The sequence below is a fragment of the Apteryx mantelli genome, chromosome 2 (assembly GCF_036417845.1).
Source record: "Apteryx mantelli isolate bAptMan1 chromosome 2, bAptMan1.hap1, whole genome shotgun sequence".
In the NCBI taxonomy this organism is placed as follows: domain Eukaryota; kingdom Metazoa; phylum Chordata; class Aves; order Apterygiformes; family Apterygidae; genus Apteryx; species Apteryx mantelli.
This window is the reverse complement of record NC_089979.1, coordinates 55,703,663-55,722,522: the sequence shown is the minus strand read 5'-3', so window position 1 is coordinate 55,722,522 and position 18,860 is coordinate 55,703,663. Positions and strand designations below refer to the sequence as shown.

General features: G+C 37.8%; 1 protein-coding gene across 6 annotated transcripts in view; it reads right to left on the bottom strand.

Annotated features, from left to right (window-relative positions):
- PTPRM (protein tyrosine phosphatase receptor type M) overlaps positions 1 to 18,860 on the bottom strand; it is a 504,474-nt gene that overhangs the window by 297,468 nt on the left and 188,146 nt on the right. For all 6 annotated transcript variants that reach the window (XM_067290684.1, XM_067290685.1, XM_067290688.1 and 3 more), the window contains exon 6: positions 884 to 1,058. In XM_067290684.1, the coding sequence (XP_067146785.1) occupies positions 884 to 1,058 (175 nt within the window). The remainder of the gene's footprint in view (positions 1 to 883; positions 1,059 to 18,860) is intronic.

The following is an 18,860-nucleotide window of genomic DNA, read 5'->3' as shown; positions in this document are numbered from 1 at the left end:
GACGATGCATCACAGAAGCTACTGTTTCCTCCCAAGTTTCTAAAGGAAAATCCCACACTTGTGGTGGATTTGGTTTTAGGATACTCATTTTCTCCTTTCCAACTTGGATCAAATTGTATTCAGAAAAAGAGAAAATGAGCCTTTAGCCCTTCCTGTCACTTCCCATTTGTTAAGTACAGAATTGACCAGCAAGTGAAGGCACATAACAGAATGATGTGGGGCTACATAAAACCTATCACAGTGCTCCATGGCACTGCCAGGTGCTACAGAATCTGTATTTTTCCTCTGAAATAATAAAAATTAAATTATGTTCCTCCAAAGTACCAGTATAAAAGTAAGAAGCAATAAAAATGCAATTTATAATTGCATAAAATATGCTTAATGTCATAAAATTGTTTCAGCATGCTTCTCCATAATAAGGATGGACATTTTTACATGCATTGTATTTACATGCAAGTGCTTCCTGCTGTTTTTAGAAATTCCCTCCATATATTGGAATATGTGTATTTTAAGTGTTCTCATTTACTGCAAATAATTCTTTCACATAAATATATTTCACATACACATATTTTTGGAATATAATCTCCTCATAGGAGATAAAGTGCCAGTATTCTATTCATACCTTTAAAAAGAAGTACATTGTAAATATACTTTCAAAAACAAACAGTGCGTTTTGGGGAAAAACTTGTTAATTAGCACAGGCTTCTTCTGTTATTCCCTTGTTACAGCTGGACAGACTCTTGAGATTTACGTAAGTAGAGTCTATTTATTGAACCTCTCATCGACTTCTACAGGCTATAGGTGACATCCTCAGTGAATTAGCAATTGCAAGTCCTTATTCCACACACTGAACATGGAAAAAACTAATTTTACTGTGAAATACCTTTGACTATCAGCTCCGCATAGTTTGAAACACCAACCCCTCCTTCAGTCCAAATCATGCAGCGGTAGTTGCCAGCATCCCTCTTCGTGGCATTCACCACACTAAAAAGAGCTACAAATCGTCGAGAGTTGAACACTTTTATGTCCTTCAGAGGTGCATCCCTTACATAAATGCCCTAGGCAAAGAAACAAAAATAAAGAATATTTTTAGCAGCTTTTATACAACACTGAAAAACATTTTTATTTCTCTCAAGTCCCCCAAAAGAGGAGGGAAGATAAAAACAGAAGTCTGCAGTGTTACTTTTACAGATGTTTCCACCATGTGAGACTTTTCTGCCTTCCCATGTGAGTTAAAACATTCATCAGCAGTGGGCGACCATTCATCTGGAACAGCTGCTTTCAACTCTTCATAGATTAACTAATACAAAGATTTAAGAGCAACGTAACATTTATGTGCTTGGCTTACTTTACACAAATATTTGAAGTTTTTTGTTTTAAAGAAACATGAAACCCAGCATACTCAATCTCTGCTTTCTCTTCCTCCCACATCTGCTGCTCAGTATACGCATCTTCCACAGCTTGCAAAGAAATATAAGTGGATGGTTCTCATATAGCAGCATTGACACCTGGGAATATCAGTGACTCAGGTAGAATAGACTAGGCGCAGATTTACCACGGCAAAGACTAACAAGGCTGAAGCTGTCTCCAGTTCCCACTTCCTCAGCATGGTACTGGCAATTGGGCAATTTCCAATCTATCTTCTCCTCAATTCACCATACTGCATGTAGGGCATAAGAAAATAAGCTACATAACAGTCAAAGGAGCACAAGCCCCAGCTAAAGTCCCATGCCACCGGCTTGCTCCCTCACATGATCCAGTACGTTTGGGGGAAGGAAAGGGGCAGGGCAGCAAAGAGAAAAGGGCAGAGATGACATCTTGACATGTGATGCAAAGATGAGGGCACAGAGACTTGGCTCCCATATCCTCATCAAAATTCGTGCTCCATCTGTCCATGAAATAGGGTACGTGCACTACAAATGACAAAAGTATCTTCGCAAAACTTAATAATCAAATTACTAGAGCAAGCTGGAAAAATTTTACACAAAATCTATTCAAAATTTATTCAAACAAAAACCAGCACACTCTTCACGGAAATGTATGCATTTCAACAAACTGAAGAAGCCTATGGCCATTATCAAAACATCAATAGAAACAGTGGAGAATCCTAATGGGTGCCTCCCAGGATTTAGTCTCTTTGCGAAGGCATATGCACAGTCCTATGGTATTTAATGACATCTGTTGTTTTAGTAGTTTTTTCTGACTTGAAGAGCTTCAAGCAGGGCAAAGAACAGTCCTGTGCTACCTAGCTTCTATAAACTGTTCAACACAGGTGGCACTGTTTGTTTTTCTGTCCTGGAATTTGTAGTTTGTCCAGTAAAATTTAAAGACCTATATAGAAAACGCTGACCTCAATTTGTTAATTATGGCCTTTAGTTGTCACCATTTTGAAAATAACCTTAAAATGCCACTTCCAACCATGAAGAGTTGCAAATAACAACCATATTAAATTGAATGTGTACATAAATCACAAACCCAAGTCAATTATAACATTAATGCCAAAGAAGCAACATAATTAATAGTAATAATGATTCTCATTCTTTTAATAGATACATTAAGGTAAGAGTAATTTCCTTTTCAAAAAGAAATGTGGGTCATGGACTTCAAGAAAAAACTTGCAAGATGCCCAAATAAGAATGCAGTGTCACGCCTTAAAAATTACTCAACCTTAAATTATTACTTGAGAACTACTTCAGATAATTTCCAGCTCCTTAAAATTCCCGGAATTCTGAGCTGGAGATAAACTGGCTCCTCTGACATGGCAAGTGACATAGCAGTTACTGAAAACACAACTTGGAAAGAAACATTTCAAACAAAACTACCATTTTCACTGGTTTTGCCCCAGGGATATCATTCTAGCAAGAATGGTAGCAGACAGCAGGAAGCAAGCGGAGCAGGTTAATTATGATTTGGAGTATGAATATTATTTAAGAGCAACATTAATTTATTTTTTCTAAGGCAATGAATGATTAATCCTAATTATCTGAGTTGTTGAACTGTCACAGATCACATGGTTTTAAAGTGTGTTTCTACAATTTTCAGATTTTTAAGGACTCTTTGTGCATAGCCAAGTCATGTGCTTAGGTTACATCCACCCACGCTAGCTTTTCTGGTTTTTTTTCGAGTTGCAACATCAGTAAGCTCTACAAAGGCTATTTTATCCTGCCAAGAAACAAGGTAAGTTGTTCTCTAGGGAATGACATATGGCCAAATGGATTAATTCTAGTACCTAAACCAGCTCAGCTCATTCTGAGTGAGAACAAATATCTCTGTGCTCCAGCCTGCCCTGTAGACTTATCCTTAGACTCAGGGCTCCCACATGCAGAATATATTAGGATTTACTAGGATTCTCCTGAGTTACAACAGAACTGGAGAACAGTGGGAATATTTCAAGAATAACTTCTTGCTGTTCTGTTCCCGTCTACCAAAGGCTACAGGAAACTGTCACAGGGAGAACGAGGAGGTGAAGGAAGAGGGAAAGGCCATGAGGCAGTGTCGTTTCTGCCTTTAGCTGAGGCCAGGCACATGAAGAGAGGAGACCGCGCAGAAGTAGGACGCGTGCATGCTTCCCTCTTGCCCTATGCAGGCCTGCACACGAGCCTGCAGGCAGTCCTGCTCACACCTCCCTGCAGCCTCACGGATGTCCTGCAAAGCGCAGCCTCGGTTGTAATTTAAACTGTCAGCCGTCCATGAAAGGAACTGCTCCAATATTGGCCCCAGAAGATACATTTCACACCTTTTTCTGTACGTGGAATGAAAATCTGCACTGATCAATGCATTTCAGAATTTTGTAATAAATTATTGTTTCACTGGGGTCCCATAATCTTCTTCATCTTCTCTTTATTCTCAAACATAGCATCTTGTTTGATTTCAAGTATCTTAACTGCTGTTCTAAAACAGAAAACCTTAGTTTGATCAAATAATCTACTATACGGCCATGCAATACATGCTATCCATTCACGTCAATAATTTTGACTGAAAAAAGACAGAAGCCTAAGCAGATTTCAGAGATGCTCACAGGAACAAGCTACAGGAGCTTTAAAAGGAACTCAGCTTGCCTCTACAATGCTCTATTTAAGCATTTTCAGCCCCCACTGAAATCCAGATGTGAAACAGGTTATTAGGGGTTGCTTCAAAATTCATGAGGCAGCTCCAGAATAAAAAGCCTTTATTATTAACATTACAGCACATCTGTAAAGTATATGTTAGATATTATTATTAATAAAGATTATCTTGACTGATTTCTCTTAAACATTACAAACTCACAGAGGCAAAGTGCAGAATGTCTAATTATATGTTAGAACTCAAACAGTCCTACAGAAATCACTAACGTGACACTTCCTACTAGAACTCAAAGAAAAGAAAACAGGCTTTTTTTTCTTTAGTCTCTTTGCAAAAAATGTTTGTAATGAAAATTTTGTGTCTGCAATAGACAAAGACTAAAACATCATTCCTTTATTTTCCACAAGAAATAGTAGTTCAAGAGAGCAAGTTTTTCCTCTCCAAGAATGACAGTAAACAAGTAGGAAGGCTGCCTAATTGAGCTGATTTTGAGTTAAGTATAAAGGAATTGAAAGGAAGGTAATGAATTCAAGTATATGACGAATTCAATCCACAGGCATTATGAAGGAGGGTAAAAACTGGCTGCATCACAGTTAAAACAAAAAAAGCCCAAATCTATCCCCCCGACACTTTATTTCAGCAACAGCCAAACAGCTAAAAATTATTTTTAGTCTGAAAAATGCTGTTTATGAAGTGATATAAGAATACAGAAAGGATTCTGTTTTAACTGTACCCACACGGCCAGCTTTGCTCTCTTTATTTGTGATTCATATTTCTTTCTCACTGATGCACTGCATAGTGTCTTCAGCAAGCTACACAGGTATGACAACGGTCGCTCCAACAGTAGAGTTAACTCTTAACTCTGAAATTTGGAGGAGGACCTCAATATTTTTTTCTTTTCCCTAAAAAACAGGTCTGTTTAAGCACAATGTATGATAAATGACCACCTCTCTGCTCCAATTGTCAAAAGCTATTTCATGTAGAATGGTTAGAAATAACATATTTATATCAACTGAGCATTCATTTATTGAACCTATTTGCAGATCCGGAAAAAGTTTTTAACAAAATATTTTCAGTAGCATTCACAAGAAATAAGATTCTTGAGACTCCCTAATGCAACATTCTGAAGTCCCACAAATAAAGCAGATCAGTTAGGATCTATCACTTTAGTAATTACAGTAAATAAAAACTTTATCCCAGTTTTTTTAAAGTAGATTCTGAAATTCACTGACAGATGTTTCAAACTAGCAGTTTTTATATGGAAGCCTATCTGAGTCTTCACAAATACATCATATCTTATTGAAAATTAAACAAAAAATGACAAGTCTATAATTTACTAATCCCGTTACACAAAACGGTATAAAATTCATATTTTACTACACCACACTGTGGTGATGAATTCACTATATCAGGTTAATATGAACCTTAAAAGAGGTTCTCAGAGCAACTTTGTAATATCTTTGTGTCAGTTTTTTAAAACAACTCAACAAGATAAACATATTTCCTTTTACTTCACTTGGTAGCTCTGTTTTGCCATGTGAAAGATTGAGGCTTTACTACAGATTAAGACGGCTAGCTTGTCCTGCCACTGAGACTGGGAGAGCAGTGTGAACATGACACTTTATTCTTTGGAAAGAAGAAACTGCCTTAACCATTTAATACTAGATCTGCTCAGACTATGAAGGCTAGGTCCCTCAGGCAGAGCGATCTAACCTTCTTAGAGTAGAAGAATTTTGACCACAAAATAAAGATTGCAAGATGCTGAGATTCAAAAATGAAAAAAAAGAAGAAAACAGATTCCAGTGGCTGCTGAAATTTTTCAAATGTTCAGAGAAAGCTTTTAAGAAAAAATACACGCATTCAAAAGTGCTATTTAAGCCAACTGATGACTATATTTAACTGATGAGTCACTTGTAGGAATAAATTTTCTATTAAACAAAGTGTTATTTAATATACATGGATGTGAAAAAATTCTTAATTTAATGTCACAGCTAACGCAGCCAGAAAATTCATATTCCTAGTGCCAGCATATTAAATGCATACAGAGAGAACTTAAAGCACCTTAAAATGAACATTATTCTTCCATTCTAGGCAAGCTAGAATGAAAAAAACAGGTTGATGGTTATTTAAATTAGGCTTACAGTCTCTTGTAGGCAATGAACTAACTCTAAGTCTTTTAAATGAACAGCAATTTAGCAGCAACAAGATATATATTAAACCTTTCAGAAATAGTTTTAACAAAAATGCAGCAGTAATTCAAAGGGATTGGATTTCTAGGATGTTAGAACCTGCACTACCACTACATTAATCACTCTCAAGGCATGTTTCAACTCTTTTTCCAAAAGAGACTTAAGAGAAATCATTGGCCAGTCACCCTCTCTGTCCATAAAGGCAGATTAAGCAGCTTTTCACGTATTTAATAAAAGAAAGGTTTTGCGTTATCCCACTTTCAAATATGCACATTTATAAAATTATGATTAGATTCATACCAGTGGGATCTCAGACAATATCAGCAGTGCCAGAAGTAATTTTGTTTAAAACCTATGTAAAATCTAAATCAAATAGTAATTAATACCTCAATAAAATTGCTTCCTGAGTTTGTATTTTTCATCCTAATAATTAAGATACTTGGCTCTACCTCTGAATTTCTAGAATTGCTTTCATAACCAAGACAACTGTTTGTCAACCTAGACTAGAACCACCATAGATCCTGTGATTATCCTATGCTTATTCCATCTGTGGAAGATAATGTGTATTTCATTCAAGTAATGAGGCCACACTGGAAAAAGATTATTATTGTCCTATTTGGAATTATTCTACTATGAGCCAGAAATGCACTTGGCATGTATAACTAATGGGCATTCAAGCAAAATGTTATTTTACCCTTCAAGAAAGATTTCAGGTTTCAGTATTTTAATGTTTGATAACCGACCCTTTTCTTCAAATCCCACAGCTATCCATAAATCTCTGTATACTATGACCAAAATGAAATGCTTGTTGGAGACAACAGGTAATATTGTGAAATACTACTAAAGTCACAGATCTAGTAGTCTTTTCATCAAATTATCAAATATTAAGCAAAGACATCTACTGAAGATACAATTAAACATATAGAAAGTAAGCAAAGAGATTACCACATTTTCTGCAGTCATTAAGCTCAGTGTAATATACCCAAAACAATTGTTCTGTGCTTCTGTACTGAATTGTTTTGTATCATTCTGACAAGAGCAAAAATGTTATTACTACACAGAGATTTTAAAAGGGGGGGAAAAAACCCCGCTCAATCTATTTTTTTTTAATTTTACATGAAAATTCAGAGTAGCTGAGAAGTGTTAATATTCTCCAATAACTTTTTAGTGCTTACAAAAATGTAAAAAATCACAAGCCTTCTTGGAATTCATTTTTACTAGCACACAACAGAATCTAAAACCACTTGTAGGGAATTATATCCTCAGAAACATCTGGAAAAAACAGAGCACTAGAAAGTTTCTCTCTAAAGGAAAAGTTTACACTTCATAAAGAAGTTATGGCAACAGCCCACATATCTGCTAAGCCTTTTGCTGAACCCATAGCCTCGCTTTGGATTGCATCAAATTCTTTGAAATATGGAATCTTAAGTACTTCTCATCATATTTCTATTGTGTTAAAAATTACAACAAGTCGGATGAATGCCTTGCTGAAAAATGAAGAGCTATATATGTGATTTTAAATAGTCTGTTTTGGAGTTCTACAGACACCAGCTGCAAAGGGTCTGGGAAAGATTAAAGAGTGACAGAGTGAAAACGAGAAAGAAATGAGCTTTAGCATACCTTTCATTGATACACACAATGCAAAATACACTAATGCAGGCATTTGTCTGCCTTTTCTATCCAAGTAGGTTACAGGACAGCTAAAATACAGTGCGCTCACTGTCCCAGGCTCTCTTCATGGGTAAAGTGCTACCTTCCTAGGAAGAACAGAGGCACAGGAGGAAGAAATTCCAACAGGTAAATTCTGGGGACGACAAATCTATCCCCAAAATTAAAACCACCAGAATAGCCAGCAAAGCCAAAGGGACGACAAAGTAGATCAAGGAAGAAGTAGCCAAGAGTGAAAGAAACAAACACAAATGTTTCGTGACCCAGCAGCTAGGCCCTGTGCAGGGTGAGACAGCTGCCTCACATGTTACTTCATGTCACAGAGAAGCTACTGTAGAGGGAACTGGCTGGAGGTGTTTTAGTCTTAATTACAGTCAGTCACATAGTTCAACAACTCCCCCACATCCCCAAACATAAACCTCCTCCAGTGCTCTATTTCCTTCCTGTCATCTTTCCTTTGGGCTTAATTTAATCCTTACTTCAGTTCTCTGTCTCAGAACAGCTTAAACAGCCCCTGGTGTCAAAAAAGAAGCCCACGTTCAGCTCCAAGTTGAACACCATACCTCCCAGCAGTCAGTTCGTAAAATATAAGTACAGTATTCATTGTAAAGGCCACTGTTTCTTTCTCCCAAAGGTCCAACAGCACAGCACAGAAAGCTGATTGAATTTATTTCACCGTTAGCTTATATCTGTCCCTAAGTGATTCCACTACTGCTGAACAAGTCACTATGCTCCATATCACGGCAGTCTTCAGGGTCCAGAAACAGGCATACTTAACACACTGCTGAAAAGCGAGCTGAATGTAACTGATCCCCAGTGGCACAGGTGAACTGTTTCATTATCTCAGATTGTCATTTACTGTTTACTAGATTATTAAGCACCCCAGGATAACTGTAGGATTAACACATCACACTGAGTTTTGTGGAAAATGAGTACTACGTCAGTCACTTCATTTTCAAATTCAGGTAAGAACATCAAAAAGGTTAGGCTGCTAAAAGAAACAAACACAACACCCCCCAACTCCTTTTCTTAAGTATCATATCACCAAACGAGAACTTGTCATAGCTGGAAAAGGACAGGGATGGCAGAGAGGGATGGATTCAACTCAGAACTGCAGAAATCCCTCCTAACTTGCATATGTCCCTAAGATTCCAGTTAAGCAAATTTTCTGCATACCAGTGAATGCAGTTAATGTATGAATATCTGACAGTTTCTGAATATCTGAAACACAGTTCCCAAATAGAAAAAACAAAAAACAAAACAGGCAGACAGAAAGAGAAAAAAACAACTTCCTATTACCACAAACTTTTTGTCCAAGTCCAAGTTAAATCCTGGTTAAATAAAAACAATAATGGCTCTCTTAGGTGACACTTCTGACACTTCTTGTATCTAGATGGGGCAACAGGTCACCTTCTTCAGCAAATGAGGAGGATCAAAATCTATTAACATTGTGCGGTACTCAGAAACAAACTCTGTCAAGCTGTTTCCAACTGTTTTAAGGTTCTGTACTGGTGTCCACAGCCAAGGCCCCAGCAGATTTCACAGAGCTTCCAGTATTTCTCTAGAAGTGAAACTTCTGCATTCACAGATTTTTCAGGTTTACTTTTTCCCAAAAATCTCTTTTGGTCACACGAGATTACTACATAGACAAAGGATTAAGAGTTTAGAGAGTATTCTTGTGATAAAAAGGCTATTTTCAAGAGGCAAGACTTTAATATCCCTGTTATAAGTTTTCAGACTGCATATTCCCTTCACAAGCAGCAACAATTACATATGTGTTGAAAATGAAACACGAATTTTAGCATCATAAGCATACTTTTGGCAAAGCACCGTAACCTCGAAGCAGGCTCCGTCTCTCCCAGGCAGCTGCTGAAGCGAGGCCTTTGGAGAGCGTTACCTTTATCGCTCCTTGCAATGCGAGGGAGAAGCAGGACTAGCGCCACTACAGAGCTAAGCACCTCTCTCTCCCGAACCAGCCGTGCTTTTGTTCTACTGTAGCAAAGGCAGCTTAGTTTTCTGGCATTATAGTCATCATATTTGCTTACAATCACATACCTAAAGCTTTTAGATGTTGGGTTTGGGGGTTTTTTTTAGCATCACTACCAGCACGGTCTGCACTGCTTGCTGACCTAAGAGTGTCTGATGTATCAAAGTTTTTGACTGATGCCATATGTAAAACTTTATAGTGACTTCCATCAGGTATTGTCACCAGAAATCTAATATTTTGGATAACAACTTAAGTTTCCAAAACATTTTCTGGATCCCTTTTCACTCAGGAATGGTGGGACTGGTTCACAAGGTTGGGAGTGAAATTTATTCTTCCAATTACCCTTATATGCATTTATTTAATATTATCAGCAAAATATGCTGATGTTTCTTCATGGTTACTGACATTTTGCTCTTGTGACTGGCTGTACAGTCTGTGTGGATGAGGAGGCTTACCATGTAAAACAGCTTTGCCGGCCAAGCTTCTGGAATGTTTATAGAGGGAGAGTATAAGGCTCATTTTTGTCTCTGTTATTACAGTGGCATCATCTTAGACAAGTAGCGTAAGGCTAGCAGTTAGATTCGGAGTAGCTTTTGCACCATGTGGCTGGCATTTTAGTTTCACAGCAGTGCATTTCATTGGTCATAGCAGCTCTGTGAACCACAGCTGTGTTACATGGGGAGCGGGTGGAAATAAGATGTCAGTCTAATATCCATCAGTGACTGAACGTGGTCATTGACTTCGCATGTTGGCCTGTATTTTTCCGTTTATTCTACAGTTTATTTTTCTAAGGAACATCCAGGAATCTTTTGCAAGAACCAGCCTTGGCAGCACACCACTGTGGTGGAAAGGCTTCAGTGTGCTTGGATGTAAAAACAGGAGGGTGGTAAGTTGGCAATATTCCTGTTTCCAAGACTTTCAACTGTATTCCAGTTCTCTGATTTTGAGAAACTAGTCGTAAACCAACCTTAGCACTCAAAAAAAAAAAAAAAAAGGGATAATATCAGAGTATGCAGCATCTGATGTGCCACTCAGCCTCTCTGACAATAACCTATAAAGGAAAGATGGTGTAAAAGGAGGAAAGTGACATTTAGCGTACATTCCCACAACACTCCAAACACATGTTTTGTAAATTCAGCCGCACATGGTTTACTGATAAAAACACTAAGCTGGAACGGTTTCTGCTAGTCCACTCTGAAACACTTCACAGACATATTGATTTGGAAATGTCCTTCTGTTTCTTAAATATGTTGGCCTGGATTTATCATTAACCATACATAATTATATAATTTCTCTTAGTGTCTGGCATCATTAATAATTGAAAATTCTGTAACAGAAATCTTGAGCAACAGTGAAAGATTAACCAAACTCACACACAGATAAGAATAAAACTAGTAAGCCCAAGAAGAAAAAAGCCTGTCTGGTTTCACCCCTGGTGAGAGACTGCATCGCAAGGGATAAAAGAGAGAGACGGACTGTTCTGAGTGCAATGCCGCCCTCAATCCTGTTGCCCAGACAGAAGCAACGCAGTTGTTCACAACAATGCTCATCACATACACAACGAATTTGTCTTGCTCAAAGGATGAGCACCTAACCTTTGTAGAAGAACTGTTTGGAAGTTTAGGTATACACATTCAAAAATGTATTTGACTTTTCATATAATCTAAATACATACTGTTTTAAGGTATAAAGCTTGAAGCATATGCATTTTCTCACAGCTAGAGTAGAGCAACAAATATAAGTATAGATACCTTGTCACAAGAATTTGGTGTGGGATCTCTAATACATACTTTAAATTTTACCAAGTTTGAATTGATGTTCAGCAAGAAAGCTAAGATTTGTTACACTTCTTTTTATGCCTCTCTTTAGGGAAAGAGAAAACAAAGTAAATTAAATCCTTCTATCACATTTTGTCAAAGTTCTTACAATGCAGAAGATGAGAACAATTCAAGTTTGTCTCCTAAAAATTAATTTGACAGAGTTTGTGCAAATTAAACCTCGAGCAGAATTCAAATAGTCATAAAACCAAAAAACTAATATAAGAATATTGCATGTAGCTCTTTATAAAATTGGGCTGTAAAAGGAAATTGTTTAAGTGAAGAACAGGGATATGCAGATAACAATGCATTGTTCCACAGATGCTTTAAAGTATCTATTCTTTGCTTTTTCTTTTCTTCACTTTTACAAAACATAGGAAAAGGAGCTTCTTTTTTACGCTTTTTATATTACTGTAATTTTACATGCAGTACAAGACTGCAGCACCTGCACTAACGGATGATTTTGTACTTCTGACACTCTCCTAGCAACATACTACTCTCCCACATAAATTGCTGGAACCAGAGCGTGATCAGAGGTTTAATAGGTCAGAATTCACTGATAGCCAAAGCCCCATCCCAACTGCTTCGTGGTTCTTCTCCTGTGTGCTCTTCTTGCTGAACATTTCCTTTCTCTTCCTTTAAGACTGACAAATTGTTAAATAAGAAGTAAGATATGTAAACTGACACAAATAGGATTTAACAGAAAAGATGGTCCAAGAGGGAAAAAAATGGAAAAAAAGAGAAATCTAATCAACTACTGAAAAACAGTGTGGGCGTTGACACACAACGTCTCGTCTCACCCAGGAAATTCCATTTCAGTACCTCCTTCTCAGTAAATTTGCTAAAAGCTACAGATAAGAATATTTAATTAAATATTATCACATAGTCGCAGGATCACTATGATTGGAAGGGACCCCTGGAGATCATCTGGTCCAACCCTCTTACTGAAGCAGGGTCAGCTACAGCAGGTTGCCCAGGGCCATGTGCAGTCTGCTTTTGAGTATCTCCAAAGAAGGAGACTCCACAACCTCTCTGGGTAGCCTGTTCCTGTGCTCTGTTATCCTCACAGTCAAGAAGCTTTTTTATCATGTTTCAGTGGAATTTTGTGTGTTTCAGTTCATGCCCATTGCCTCTTGCCCTGTCACTGGGCACCACCAAGAAAAGTCTGCCTCTCTACACACACACACACGCACACACACACACACACACACACACACACACGTCAGCTATTTATACCTATTGGTAAGATTCCCCTGAGCCTTCTCTTCTCCAGGCTGAACAGGCCCAGCTCTCTCAGCCTCTCCTTGTATGAGAGATGCTCCAGTCCCTTAATCATCTTTGTGGCCCTTCGCTGGACTCGCTTCAGTAGCTCCATGTCTCTCTAGTCCTGGGGAGCCCAGCACTGGACACAGCACTCCAGGCATGGCCTCACCAGTGCTGAGCAGAGGGGAAGGATCACCTCCCTTGACCTGCTGGCGACGCTCTGCCTAATGCAGCCCAGGATGTCGTTGGCCTTCTTTGCCATGAGGGCGCATTGCTAGCTCATGGTCAACTTGTCCACCAGGACACGCCAGTCCACCAGGTCCTTCTCTGCCAAGCTGCTCTCCAGCAGGTCAGCCCCCAGCCTGTCCTGGTGCATGGGGTTATTCCTCCCTAGGTGAAGGACTTGGCACTTCCCTTTACTGAACTTCATGAGGTTCCTCTCTGCCCATCTCTCCAGTCTGTTGAGGTCCCTCTGAAGGGCAGCACAGTCCTCTGGCGTATCAGCCACTCCTCCCAGTTTTGTATCATCACTTGCTGAGGGAGCACTCTGTCCCTTCATCCAGGTCGTTAATGATAGCTTAAACAGTAGTGGCCCCAGTATCAGCCACTAGGGTACACCACTAGTGACTGGTCTCTATAATGCAGTATATGCACTGTATTCATTATAAAGCACAATCGCTATACATAATGAACACTAAACATAGGTGCTAACATGCACACAAGTTTTTCTGTTAGCTAAATGTAATCATGATTTGGGTTTTTGTTTTTTTTTTTCATTTTTTAGCTTAAGCTAAGAAAATTGGCAAGAATTGTCTGGCTGTCCTTATTTGTGTTAGTCCCCCAATTTTCCTCTCTCCTCAAAGAACATAGGACCTGCTGACCAATTTCAGGCAAATTTGGGGGAGTATTTCAGGTCTTATTATGTTTGTAAAAATACATGGCACGGTACTGCAGGGATACCAAAGTTGTGCCATGATGAATGAAGCATAGGCTTAAGTATATTATAGGCATCAGAAAATTCGTATTTAAGGCAGATAATGCAGGAAGAGTTTCAATCAAAGCTCACAACCCATTGGACATTGCATAATCCAAACATGAAAAACAGTTACAGGCTTCGTATGTTCTGCTGCTCATAGAACAACTTTTTCTATCATGTAGTAAGATTACTATACATTCAATGAAAAACAAATAAATAACAACCGATTAACAAAAATAAATGAAAAAGATACAATATTCAATGTAAGAAAGGCACTAAGTATATTCTGTGGAGGGGAGACCCAAAGAAATTAAGGCAACAAGAACTGAAGTGGAAATAACATTAAATGTTTCTGAGAAATAAAAAAAGCTTAACTTTCTTTTATTCGATTAGACCCTCTTCTCCCCTTTTGTACAGGGCACTAACTATTCTTCCAACAGTAGGATAGAAAAGCACCTCAGGTTGCTACAGCACCTTAGTATCTATGAGGAAAACATATCAGCATGCACACACTTCTGCCTGTACTCTTGGCAAAATCTTTAGCTTATACAAGTTGTTAAATCTCTTCTAAAATCACTGGACTCATGACAATTTGAACATCTTCCTTAGGACTATGTCATTGCCCAATTTACACTGACAGTGCCACCTGCTTGTGTTACTAGGTTGTTATGTGTGTAAATGGTTTTATTTTTAGTAAAGAAAATATTGCTTATCTCAGTATTCAAAAAATGGTTGCAACATTTTTTTACTCAAGTGTTTCCAGACTTACATATGAAAATGTCAGTTAAGCAGGTGAAAGCTTCAGTAAGTTTACAACATGGTGAAAAACGCTTATGAAACTCTAGGACTTGGGATTACTTCCCAGGATGCTTTACATGATTTACATAAACATGCACATGCACACACACAATTCTGTATATCCTATAAATACACTCTGTTTTCAAAACTTGCCAGGAGTCATAACACTGGTTCTACACTCACATGAGGTTGTTTTTGATATCTCTTATTTGTGTGTGTGTGTGTGTGTGTGTGCTTTTTAAGGAAAATGCTTTCCAGAACTCACTCTGACACAGGATCGTACATCTTCTTTTGAATAATAATAAATAATGCATACGGTTTTTGCAGTTTTACAGGAAGGGAAATAAAATCTTTCATCCTCTTCAGCAAAAAATTATCTAAGGTACACTGAAGTAGGGTGAAGGACAGCTTTCAGGAGAATCAAGAAGAAAAGCCAAATCCCTTATTAACAGGTAATAAACTGTTTACATCTGGTAGAGAGGACTGGTCTTTAGAGTGCTTCTGTTCTCAGTTTCTTGGCTGCAAATGAAGTGGTGTGTGTTCTGCATGTATAAACAAGAGGTGTGAAGGATTTCAGCCTCTCCCCTTCAATCAGAGAATACCATCAGTCTCCCGGTATTGGTAAGTCTAATGCTGCTGCTTATTAAGGGCTGTCAGACACATTCTGTTATAAGCCCCACTTTTTGTTTGTTTCTCTTTGACAAATTTTTACTCTTAGTTCTATATTTCTGCAATATAAGGCATACATCTCAGACTGTTATTCTTAAATAACTACATGAATTCCAGCCACTTTTGAAAAATGAAGCTAGGAAAAAGATATTACTTCAGCTCTTCACTGTTTGAGGAACCTTTCTCTCAAGAAAAGCTATCCACATTATGTCAAGGTACAAATCTGTGAAAAATGCAATTCTCACATGTTTAGTGATACTACAACAAATCTTTAGAAATTAGTATCACAAGAATTTTATGTTACCTGGATATCATCTGAACAGCTATTCCAAAAGCTTGCCTGGGAGAACTCAGTTATGAGTCTAAGTGGAGAGAAGGAAGATAGTTCATAAAAGAGAGAAGATTGAGGGCAAATGAAAATCTGGATAGGAAAGACTGCGATTCTGTGGTAGGAAGAAAAGAGAAAACAAAATTGACCCAGAATCAGCCTGCGGTGGAGAGAAATGGGACTGGCTGAGAAGAAGGACTTGGGACAAGGTAGGAAAACTAGGCATTGGATGAGCATCTTGGCAAGATACAACGAGACTGAGGACTGGAGATATGAGAATTACAGGTTGGAGATTAAATCTCAGTATAATGGACAAAAAGGTCTGTGCCCAAGCAAGCACATTCTTTTGGAGAATTTGAAGCCATGTGTGGTCCCAGAGCCTTATTCCTCTGCTGCTTATTAATACTGCATGGCAAAATGTTTCCTCATCTAATGTAATAATCAATTAGTGCTATTCAGAGTACTCAACTAGCATGAATCTGCATAATGTAACTTCAGTTTTCAATCTTTCTCACATACAATGTGGATTTAAACAGGATGCCAGGATGGCATTTCTGCTTTTTTTTTTTTTTTTTTTGCTATTTGTCTTTTTAAACTGTGAAATACACATACACATTCATCAAGGAGAATATTATTAAATTTGTAAAATCAAGCACTATGAAATTAGAAAATGCCAGAACTAAAACTGCTTACAAAACCTTATAATGTCTCAATGCGCATGCACATTATAATACATTCAGGCCACAGGATGAACTTGCTCTAGGGATGAACCAGAGTCATGTAGGCTATGGTGTGAATTAAACAAGGGATCCCTCACTAACTGGTGACAAAAGTTGGAAGCTAAGGAACAAGACAGAGAATTGCAGAATCTTTATGATTTTATAGTTTAACAGCTGTGCTTCTGTCACAGAGATTTTATGTGATGTCAGTCAAGCCAATTAAATGATACTTTGCCCAGGAATCCACTAACTGTGTACTCATATTCTAGATGCCTGGTTGTAGGCTTTGAGGTCGATTTGCAGAAGTGCTGAGCACTCACTATTGCAACTAATGTCAGTGGATACTGAGCATGGAAAGAGCTATTGCCTCACACGCAGAAAATCAGGTCCAGATGTCTCATACTAGGTTTCTAAAAATAAGGGATACATTTTACTTTGATTTCTTTCCGTCTCTATTCCTCAACTGTAAAATGAAGATAATATCACTCCATCATCACGCAGAAGTAACTTATAACTTAGTGTAAAGCACTAAGATTAGTAACAAAGATTCCATCAGAAAATGAATAAGCCTGCTTTCAGAACTGATTTGTATAGCATTTACTAAATAAAGCAAGGCCACATATATACTAGTGAAAGAACCTGAATATTATGGAGCTATTCATCAACTGAATACTGTCCACTATATTGAATAAGCTGGGGATTCTGCAGGAAAAAAAAGATGTCAGTAAGTAGCTTAAAAAAAATAGGCTCAAGAGGTTCAAAATTTAAGGCTGCAGAGGCATAACTTTTCCTAAGTACTGCCTTGAATATATTAATATTTAACTAGTTTTCATTGGATACTAATTTTAATTTAAGTTACTATTTAATACAATAGTTTGAATATATATTTATGCAGTATATGCAATTTCAAACTTCATATGCTTACAGAGAAGAAAATATATGTATGTGTGTACACTGGGCTTGGATTGGAAGAAATTTACCTATTTTAAATAATTACTAAATTTTCTAAGCCTAATTTTTCCTTGCAAGCTGCAAATTAAATTTCTGGCTCAAAAGTGCTGATAGAAAGCAAACTGTTTACTTTTTAAATGTGTGCACCAAAAGAAGGCTACTTCCAAAAAAGAATTCTACCCTCTTGCTCCTACAATACAGATTTGTGTTTCTTCTAGGAATTTACTAAATATAACATTAACAGAAGCTTTCCAGAAGACGTTGCCTCAGCTGCTTTCACCTCACTGTTTCATCAACTCTTTTGTGTTCCCCGTGTTCATTTCCTTCCAAATTCTAACTACAGTTCCCACCCACAAATGTATCTTTTTTTTCTTCTTCTGAAATGTCTCCAGTCCTTGGGATTCCCAGTTTCTTTACTGCCTACTGCTTTATCTCATTGTTGGTGTTAACTTCTGGCGTTTGTAGTTTCAAAGATAAATTTGTTTAATTAAAAAAAATTACAGTGATTGCTACAGCCTGTATAGTGGAAGCACAGAAAAGAGCGCCAGAATCACATTTTTGCCCAATCATTCAATAGAACAGAAAGAGTAGTCCCATACTGACAATACCCTGTGCTGCCCACAGATGTGACAAAGAAAATGTTAGCAGATGGGACACATCTGTTAATTACAAACATTCCTTCATTAGTGTCATTAGATTTATTTTGGGGTGTGTTCATGTTCAGAACATAAGCTAATGAGGACACTGAATTCATAAGCATGCAATCTAGCTAACGACCCTTTTAACTGGACATTAGTTACAACAACAACAAAAAAAACTTGTATGATGCTGTGTTGTGTTCATGACGCCTTTCATTTGAAATGATATCACTAAAATTACCCACAATCTGTTGTCAAATTATCTGATGTGCCTGCAATCATAGCTCGTGCGCTAGGGTGCGCTGCTGCCTAGTAGGGGCGCGCAGAACGTGTTCTCCTGGCAAAGCACTGCACTGCACTGCACTATTGAATAGAGAACAGCCTTCTGTCTCCCCTTCCTCAGAAACACTAAGTACTCGTCACGGACAGCATCCTGGAACAAATCTGATGGCCCTATAGTATTATTTGGGCAGCTAACCTGTGAGGTGTGGTATGCTCTACCACCCTCTCAATTGCAAAAATTTCCGTAATATCCCATAAGTTAACAGACTTCATATTCAATTTTTTAGGGAATTAAAGGTGGGATAGGCTTGAAAAGAAAAATAAAATTGAATAGATTTCACTTAAGAGTGCTTCAAGGCCTTGCTTTATTAAACTAAGAACACCTATGCTGTTTGCCACTTTGCTGAGCAAAGACAAGGAGCATAAACTAACCAAATCAATTACAATTATTTCTTTGTTTTAAGGACCATCTATCCCTCAAAGTCCAACAGAGTGTAAAAATTAAACTATTTA